We start from the raw sequence: 10,558 nt of genomic DNA, 5'->3' as shown, positions 1-10,558 counted from the left end.
TTAAATGTTACTTAATATTTGAAAAGTAAATTCCATGTTGAACACTTCAGGAAAAAAATAAGCTCTTGATTAGATAAAATATTCAAAAATATTCTTATTATAAATATTCGAAACAATTAGAAAGATAAATACAAAAACTTCGAAATCATTATAAAAGTAAAGGCAAAAATTTTGAAAATAGATTACTTTTACATAGGTTACACTAGTGATTTCAAAAAATTTTGTTTAAATTTTTTTTTAATCGTTTAGAAGGTTTTGCCTTAAATTTATATTAATACGGGAGAGAAGCTTTCCTTATATTACAAAGTCAAACAAGTCACATTTAAATTAATCTCTTTATATATATATATATAGAGAGAAATTGTCTCATTTGTCACCAATTTCGAGTTCATATGAGATAAATATGATTTTTTTGAAGTTTTTATGTAAAAAAAAGTGTAGGAAAAAAGTAGGAGAGAGAAAATGACGAATTTGTTAATAAATAAGGGCAAATTAGACATTAATTATTGTCACATAAACATGTTGACTATTTCCCTAAAAGTTGTGAAACGTAAGTTAAAAACAAATTTTATAGTTTTATTTTGGTTATTTTGCTACAGTGCCCTTTAAAAATGGCTATATAATTGCTTGATCCTTATATTAATTCAGTTATTCACTCACACAAAAGAAAATAAATTTGCTTTAAAGAAAAATAGCAAAATTTGAGCTATCTACATCCATTCGTATATACATGGTAAAAAAAATCTCTAATTTCCATATATTACAAAGTCAAACAAATCACATTTTGAGAAGAAACAAAATCGGCCAATTACAGAGTAGCAGATAAGCACCATCTTTTAATCTTGCACCTCTGCTACCTATATACAAAGGACATAAATATAACCCCAGCTCACAACTTGAGTTTCAAATTAATGTAGCTTGGTTTGCAAAAATTAATAGATAATTACTTACGGTTATTAACAATAAAATACATTATAAACAGTAATTAACTAAAACTACTAATTACCTATAAAAAAATATGCATTACGAACATGAGCATAAAATGTATACAAATTTGATTGATAATAGCTAATAGCAATAAATAATTGTTAATATACATTACGAACATAAAAAAAAAAACACATAAAAATTAAGGGAAAAAAAATACGTAATTGATGGATAACAGTTAATAATTTATAATACGGTAAATTTGAAAAATCAAGTTTAATGTTACTTAATATTTGAAAAGTAAATTCCACATGTTGAACACTTCAAGAAAAAATAAGCTTTTGATTAGGTAAAATATTCAAAAATATTCTTATTATAAAAATTTGAAACAATTAGAAAGATAAATACAAAAACTTCGAAATCACTATAAAAGTAAAGGCAAAAATTTTGAAAATAGATTACTTTTACACTAGTGATTTCAAAAAAATTTGTTTAATTTTTTTTGTTAATCGTTTCGAAGGTTTTGCCTTAAATTTATATTAACACGGGATATAAGCTTTCCCTATATTACAAAGTCAAACAAGTCACATTTAAATTAATCTCTTTATATATATATAGAGAGAAATTGTCTCATTTGTCACCAATTTCATAACATTTTTCTACTTTTTATAAAAAAAAAAAAATTGGCCTAAAATACCATCGATATGTCAACAATGTTGACATCTAATAGTGACGGGCAAAAATAGATGTCAATATTGTTGACATAGATGGTGTCATTTTGGGCCAAATTAATCTTTTAGTGGAAAGTGAGAAAATGTTATGAAATTAGTGATAAATGGTTAATTTCTCTTTATATATATATATATATATATATATATATATATATATATATATATATATATATATATATATAGACAATATCTCACGAGATCGATCTTCTTCTTCACAGTTCATAGACACTCTCTCTCTCTCTCTCTCTCTCTCTCTCTCTCTCTCTCTCTCTCTCTCTCTGTCTGTGTGCGAAAGATATAAAAGAAAGAAAGAAAGAAAGATGGTTCTGACGACGGCGAGCCGGGAGGCGGAGGAGGAGTATCTGGAGTCGACGTTCGCGTCGCGGTACGTGCAGAGGGCGGTGCCGAAGTGGAGGATGCCGGAGGAGTCGATGCCGAAGGAGGCGGCGTTTCAGGTGATCCACGACGAGCTCATGCTGGACGGCACTCCTCGCCTCAACCTGGCCTCCTTCGTCACCACGTGGATGGAGCCTGAGTGCCACGACCTCATCCTCGCCTCCATCAACAAAAACTACGTCGACATGGACGAGTACCCAGTCACCACCGAGATCCAAGTAACTAAACTCACCTCTCTCTCTCTCTAACCCTATATATTCTCACTGCTTACCATCGACATGAAAAATAAGATATACTTTTGTTTTGTGGGTAAATATGTGTAATTTTGAAAACTTGACGGAGCTTCCTCGCTCGCGTGATTCTGCCGGGGATTTTTAGTCGAGAGGGAGATCCGGATCCATATGATATGAGTTCACTTGGGGTATTTATGAAAATAAAATATGATTTTGGGCTAAAGTTATAACATTGTGGGTAAAATGTAATGTTGACGGAGCTTCCTCGCGTGATTCTGCCGAGGATTTTGAGTAGAGAGGGGGGCGTTAGGATTTCTGATTATAATTTTTTTTTAAGGGGTGTTTATGAAAAATAAAAGATGATTTTGGGCTAAAATTAAAATATTGTGGGTGAAATATGAAATTTTAAAAAGTTAAGGGGCGTATATATATCCCCCGAACTTGCATGATTCCGCCAAGGATTTTCAGTGAAGAGGGGGAGTAATTCAAGAAAAGTTTTTTTTTTATTATTTTAATTAAATTATTATATGCATTACTCTATTTTCCTATTTCACACATTCAATTAATTAGTTTTGATAAGAAAGTTTATGATCTTAATTCTTTAATAGGGTCTGATAGTCCAAATCCTACCTTAAAAGTGGTGGCTGATCTACTTTTCTCTTTCTCAATAAATTTTGAGATAAACCTGTATATTCTTTCTTTTCTTTTTTTCTTTTTTTAACTTTTTTTTTTCTTTAATCCATCCTTTCGGGTGAATTGGTAAAGCGTCAGTTAAAGTTAAAGATGAATCATAATGATACAGAAAAAAAGGACTATATTTAAAGGCTGTAACGTTTTTTGTTGTTGTTAAAATTGATAAAATTTTACAAGATAAGGGTAAAAAAATTAAGTAAATTAGATACTAAATTAGTACTTAACAATTTATCAATTATTAATGCACTAATTTAGTTATAGACTCTAACAAATTAATATATATAACTAAGTTTTCTGTGGGAAAAAAAAAAAATAAATCCCAGTCATTGAAGTGAGATGACGACATGTTTTGAATATCATGGGAGCTTCCAATTCAAATTCCAATGAACTATTAATATTCCGATCAAAAAAACAAACAAACTATTAAATTAAGGAAGAAAAGAAGACATAGAGATTAATAGTTCCAACGTTATGAGTTATGGTGCTTGGACGTGGCTTCTCCTTGCCATATCCACCGGATACCATGCCCATTTGAATGACACGTGGACATACCAAGATATTTTTTTATATTTTCAACAAAATTTAAATTATTAAATTGACAAAAAAAAAAGACAAAAAATAATGAGAGAGAGATCGGGGTTGGACGAAGTTGATTGGTGCTAGTATCCACTAGCTTGACCTACTCATAACTTGAATTATTTTGCTACCATTATTATCTTATTTTATTTATTCGTCGGCAAACACTTTGTTCGTTCCCTTCTTTGTAGAATTTATTTATTATTTCATATTATTTTTCTAACAAAATATGACATGATTCTATTTCGAGTTTAAAGTAAACTGTTAACTTTGGTATATTTACGATAACACTAACAGTACTTTTCTTAAGTTTACAAATTAATTTATAACACAGAAAATAAATACAAAAAAAAAAGTCATCATCACTATTATCCCTTAAGTAAATAATTTTAAATTCAGTATAACATCCCACATTAATTAAACAAAAAATGATTAAAAAGCTAAGCTTAGTTTTCAAAATAACGTGGAATGGAAATGACATATCATTTAATCGCACTACATCAGATATGTTGGCTTTTGCGTATAATCTGAAGATTGGTTATATGTGAACTAATTATACACATTTTTTTTTTCTTAAATCGGATTATACACATTCAATGATGCAAATTTTAAGCAAAAAGTCACGAACGTCAATAATATATATCTAGACATATTCCTTCCTACAAGGACCTTCGAGGCTTCGACCCTAGTCTTCATGGTTTTTGGATCTCCATTGAGATCTCTTGATTTGATAATGTTTGAAAATTTATCTAACTTTTAATATAAATTTACAAATTATAGTTCAACTTGATAGTTTCCAATTGAATAAAATGAATATACTACACTAGCTGAAAAAAAAAATTACATACTATCATATAAAACAGAAATTTTGAAAAGACTGGATTAACCAAACTAAAAGAAAATTTCAAATAAAAATACTATACTAAATATTAATGAAACAATACATAGTACCAATTAAGCACCAACTGTAAAGATTAAACATGCCCGTTTTCTCGGTTAAAATTAACATTTTTGAAACTGATTATCCGGAATCTAACATAAAGATTTCTTGTTTTGCCCAACGCCGGCTAACTCGCAGTTAACTTTAAGTTTCACCTTTAACGAGGGTGTTTTAGATGAATATTTATGATTATTCACACACACACACACACAAACACACACACAAAATTGACTAAATTTGTTACATTCTTTTAACACCCTTCTTTTAAATACGCAGAATCGTTGCGTGAACATGATAGCACATTTGTTCAATGCACCTGTGGGAGAGACCGAGGCCGCGGTTGGAGTTGGAACGATTGGTTCGTCAGAGGCAATAATGCTCGCCGGTCTCGCTTTCAAGCGAAAGTGGCAACAGAAAATGACTGCCCTCGGAAAACCTTGTACCAAGCCCAACATTGTCACCGGAGCTAATGTTCAAGTCAGTTTCTCTCTTCTATCAAAGTCACTACTCATTATGTCAAGTAATTAAACCACATTGATTCATTGATCATGAATTAGTTTAGTGAATTATTAATTTATAAACTTGTTGAGCAGATATATATAATTATTAGTCAGCTTAAGAAAACAACAAACTAAAATCCTTGGACTGAATTATCTTTTCCTAAACATGTAATTGCACTTTAGTCATGCAAGCTTTTTTTTTTTACAACTTAATATGAACTTTTGATTTGGACAGTTTTTTCCTCTCTAAAAAATTTGTTTCAAAGTTTTAGTGAAAAATTACACATTTAAACACAAACTAAGTTTTAATGCCAATTTTAGCAAAATCCCTAATTATTTCATTAGAACAAAAAAGAAAATTCAAGTGAACTTCTCTTAGTGGGATATTTTATGAAATATAATAATTTATTGCAACTAACCAATCTCTTAACTTCTTTTAAGGATATAGTCAAAGTTTCATTTTATTAAAAAAAAAAAATAGTTCACAGTTTACTTTTGACAAGACTGATGTAAATTAAATTAATTATAACAGTTAATTTAATTTACTTCGATCTGGTATGTTATTTTCTTAATAAAATAAAACTTTTGCTATTTTTAAAAAATAGGATTAGCGATGGGACTACTAACCTAATTGACCCTATGAAATATTTAGTGATACTACCAAAATACGCATCAACAAGTAGTTATTTATTGACAAGTTTCATGTGCATTAGTTAGTTATAATTTGGAATTTAAAACACGCACATTTTCATCGAAGACATCAACAAAAGTACATAGGAGAGGTACAATTTGATCATGTTCCGCAAATAATAATAATCAAAACTAGTTGAATAACTAGGTATGCTGGGAGAAATTTGCTCGGTACTTCGAGGTGGAGCTAAAAGAGGTGAAGCTGAAAGAAGATTACTACGTGATGAACCCCGAAGAAGCGGTTGCGATGGTGGACGAGAACACGATCTGCGTCGCAGCCATTCTCGGGTCGACCCTAACGGGCGAGTTCGAGGACGTGAAGCTCCTCAACGACCTGCTCGTGAAAAAGAACGCCGAGACCGGTTGGGACACCCCAATCCACGTGGACGCGGCTAGCGGGGGATTCATAGCCCCGTTCTTGTGGCCCGAACTCGAGTGGGATTTTCGGCTACCTTTGGTGAAGAGCATCAATGTGAGCGGGCACAAGTATGGGCTCGTCTACGCCGGCGTTGGGTGGGTTGTTTGGAGGAGCAAGGATGACTTGCCTGATGACCTTATCTTTCATATCAATTACCTTGGCTCTGATCAGCCTACTTTCACTCTCAACTTCTCCAAAGGTATTTTTTTACATTTTTTTCTTTTCTTATTTTGCTCGTGAAGTAGTTATGGATAGCAAGTTAGTATCAATCTTTTTTTTCTTCAATGGAAATATAAAAAGCAAATAGCTTTTGTGATTAAAAAAATGTCATGCTAGTGACGGAGCGGGGTCTACTTATTTTTGTTTAGTGATTATTTTTCTAGAAAAAAACAATGCATAATTTTAATTTATTTGGCAGGGGTTAAAATATTTGATCCATATAGATTAATTTTATACAATTAAGTAACACGTTCCTTTCCACACAAAAAAAAAAATAAAAAATAAAAAATAACACGTTATAAATACAATGTTGAAACGACAATTTTTTTTTTCTTCGCGTTTGCATGAATAATTGAATGATGGTAACATATGCTTAATTCGAAGTTAATGTTTAACTGTCAATGTGACCCGTTTTTCACCATGTTGCTATACAGGTTCTAGTCAAATAATTGTTCAGTACTATCAGCTCATCCGATTGGGTTTCAAGGTATTTTTTTTATTTTCCTTTTTCCATATTTAAATTTCTTTAAGTCTAATTACTAATTTTAATAATCAAAACGACAGGGATACAAGCACATAATGGAGAACTGCATGTCAAACGCAAAGGCACTACAAGACGGAATCGAGGCAACAGGGAAGTTCAAGATCCTGTCAAAGGAGACCGGCGTGCCACTTGTCGCGTTCTCATTGAAGGACAGCTCGCAGTACACGGTGTTCCAGATCTCCGATTCGCTGCGGAAGTTCGGGTGGATCGTGCCCGCGTACACCATGCCCGCCAACGCGGAACACGTGGCGGTCATCCGCGTGGTGATCCGAGAAGATTTCAGCCGTACACTTGGCGAGAGGCTCATCGAAGACATCTGTAAGGTTCTGAAGGAGCTCGCGGCGATCCCGGCCCACATCGTGACCACAAAGACCGCACACGTGTCGGCGTCAGAGGATGGACACGTGGTCAAGAAGACACTCGCGGAGATTCAGGAGCGCGTGATCAACGACTGGAAGAACTTCGTCAAGGCAAAGAAAACGGGTGTTTGTTGATCAATTGAGAGACTGTCTATACGGACACGTGTGTGCGTGACGTGTGACTTGTCTCTCTATTAATGCTTGTTATGGTTTTTAAGTGTTTTATTTATAAATAAATAAAAAAAAGAAAAAAAGTGTATTACTTATTACATGTCTTGCTTGTGCTATGTCTTCCTGAAACTTGAGAGTTGAGACTATTGATGTTCTTTTGAATTATATGGGGCTTGTTTATGCTGTTGATTTTCTAGAACATTTTCTTCATGAAGTGAATGGATGAAAAGTAAGATGAATAATAATAATAATCAATTTTTATGTTTTTGTAGAGTGAATGCATATGAAAAGAGAGTGTCAGGGATTAAAAAAAACTATATGGATCTTTATAATTGATTTTAAGGTTTTTTTAGAGTGAATCTATATATCTATTAACAAAACTTCATTATTATTGCCCAAATATACCTCTTATTATTATTATTATTATTTATTTTCAAATTGCAAATATACCTCTTATTAATTTAAGGGTATATCACAATTTAGGCCATATTTAAACTTTTAGGTTAGGTTCATTTTTTCATTTATTTTTAAAATAATAATGATTATATATTTTGTGTTGTTACCTTTGTTACAAGTTACAAGTTACAACTTACATACGGGTCATTATTACACAAGAATCATAATAAATAATATATAAATTATTGTGGACACATAATTAATTTATAGATAAATATCTGCAAATAAGCTTGGACAATTTCGTGATTTAATATTTAATTGCCAATACCACAAACTTATTACTTTTCTAAACCATACCTTAATGTAAATGTGAAATACATTGATGAGATTTAATAAGAAATTAATTTGTAACTACCTATGCCATTTGACATCAGGTTTTGAATATAATTAGCATTTGAAAACTTATTAAAGAAGCACCCTTGGGTTTTGGATGAAAGTTTTTGAGAATAAAAAAGAAAAATGAGCGATCACTACAGAGAAAAGTCCATAGTTTTATTTATAGAATAAATGACATCTTTATCTCTATGTAATGTAGGTGTGTCGCTTCGGTCTGAGACGGCCCAGAAAGCACTTAATCAAAATCAACTTTGTAATAGGGTTTCTTTTTGAAAGACCTGTTCAAAAAACGAGTAGCCCCCTTTCTCGCTACCGACGGTCCATAATTTTTTTTTCTTTTGTTTTAAAGGTATTCAAACTATTTTTTTAGCGATTTAGTCATTGTGTCTATTTTTTCAACATTATCTCAGTTAAATGGGCATGCTTTTTCTCATGAAAGTGGGTCAAGAAGGAAAATGATTAAAATGCCCTTATAAAATTTTAAAAATTAAATATAAAATAAACATATTAAAAACATCTTTCTACAATGAAACAAGGCACAAACAAATGGGTTGATGTCACTAAATGGGCTGATGCCACTAAATGGGTTATGCTTTCACACTGAATCGAATCAAACAATAGATATCTAAAAGGAGCAAAAGAAGGTCATGGAAAATACTCAACCATCCTAATATACTGCCTCTGTTTTGCTCATCTTTCTTTCAATCTTCTTTCTTTGTATATAGGGAAAATAACACATTTATACCATGTGTTTTAGTGAAATGTCGACTTTAACCTTTGATTTTCAAAAATGTCGGGATCATACCTTCTGTTTAACTAAAATTATGAAATTATACCCTGAAATTGATAATAGTGTCAAAAATCTCACTTTCATTGATATTAACTCTTATATAAGAAAAACAGAATCAAATCCAAAACAGTATCCTAATTTTCAAATTTCCAATTTTGAAATAAAAATAGCCTTAAATTGAAATTAAATAATAAAATTCATATCTCCTAAGAGATGACTTCATTATGTGTTCGAATTGCAACTCCGAATCATGGGTTCTATGTTCGAATCTGCAATTTATAAGAAAATTAAAACCTTTTTCTTTTAATTTTATTACCTATATCAATTAATTTTATTTGGAATTAAAATTTGAAACCGTCCAAAATCTTTTCTTTTCTTCTTCTGCGTTTCTTTTCTTCTTCTTCTTCGTCCAAAATCTCTATCTCTCTCTCTCTCTTGCGTCCAAAAACCAGTTGTGTAGCAACTCGAAATTTAAGCTTCATTTTGTAAATTAAGTTTCTCAAAAGGACGGAGAGAGGGAGAGACGACGAGAGCAAGAGGAGCGGCGGCGAGAAGAAGACCGATGTGTTTCATCGGGACCGCGCGCGAAGCTGACGGAAAAAAAGAACTCCGTCGAGGCTTATCACGGGGGTTTCAAACCCCTAAAATTAGTTTGGGGTTCTCGTGGTTTGTCGCCGAGTTGAGCGAGGAAGAAGAAGAACGAGAATTCGGGAGAGAGAGAGAGTGAGAGTGAGACGGAGTTGAGCTCGCGGAGGAAGAGGAAGCTCGGCCGACAACTCAAGCCACCAGTTCTCCACCGTGCGCGCCTTGGCCGAGGAGACGAGAACGCTGCGCGTCGCCGTGGACACCGACCGGGAAGCGAACGCCGGGAAAGGAAGAGAACCCACCGAGGAGAGTGAATTTCACATGAATTGGGTAAGAAAAATCAAACCCGAAAATGGATTTTTAGATTAGGATTTGTTCATGAGATTGGGATTTTTGATTTTCTGGTTTGATTTCGTGAAATTGATGTACTCTGGACGTGATTTGAGCTCGGTTGTGATGTTGTTACTCGGATTCATGGATTAAGATTATTGTTTAGATTTTCTCTTGATTATTTTGGCCGAAAAATCAGGTTATGTTCATTAGAAATTGGGGGTTTTGATAGTCTCGAGAATTGTTGATATTGTGAGTCGATTTTGTGTTTGGAATTATGCTTGGGATTGTTGATTTGGGCTGTTTTCGAATTTTGGATGAATTTACCATGTATTTGCTGATTTTTGGACGTGTTTTGGACTTGGCCGTGTATGCTGTTTTTTTTTTTGCCGTGTGTAACTGAGTTGTTATCGATTTTGTTTGGTCTTCGTTTGAGTTTTGTTCTCGAGGGTCTAGGCTCGATTAGGGCGGGCTACGCAGAGCCCACAGCGGCGGTTCGGGTCGACGAGGACACGGCCCGAGACATGACGGAGCTGTCGCACGAGCGTCGGCGAGGCGAGGCCGGGTAGAACCAAGAGAACGTCGGGTGGATAACTGCGCCCAAATGTGTGTTTATACAATATTGTTGATTCTCAATTTTGATAACATGTGTTTGGTGTTGCCG

At 33.2% G+C, this 10,558-nt stretch overlaps 1 protein-coding gene across 1 annotated transcript; it reads left to right on the top strand.

Annotated features, from left to right (window-relative positions):
* Nucleotides 1–1,847: 1,847 nt before the first annotated feature.
* Nucleotides 1,848–7,596, top strand: LOC149383991 (glutamate decarboxylase-like). Its single transcript, XM_089628159.1, has 5 exons — nucleotides 1,848–2,272; nucleotides 4,773–4,973; nucleotides 5,835–6,303; nucleotides 6,758–6,810; nucleotides 6,888–7,596. Exons 1-5 carry the CDS (start codon nucleotides 1,979–1,981, stop codon nucleotides 7,359–7,361), a joined length of 1,491 nt encoding a protein of 496 aa, XP_089484285.1. The 5' UTR covers nucleotides 1,848–1,978; the 3' UTR covers nucleotides 7,362–7,596.
* The last annotated feature ends 2,962 nt before the right edge of the window (nucleotides 7,597–10,558 follow it).

Source organism: Urtica dioica, chromosome 10, assembly GCF_054948205.1.
Source record: "Urtica dioica subsp. dioica isolate 48M chromosome 10, U.dioica_male_clone48M_v1_H2, whole genome shotgun sequence".
Lineage (NCBI taxonomy): Eukaryota > Viridiplantae > Streptophyta > Magnoliopsida > Rosales > Urticaceae > Urtica > Urtica dioica.
Note: the sequence above shows the minus strand (reverse complement) of the source record. Positions and strands in the feature narration are given on the sequence as shown.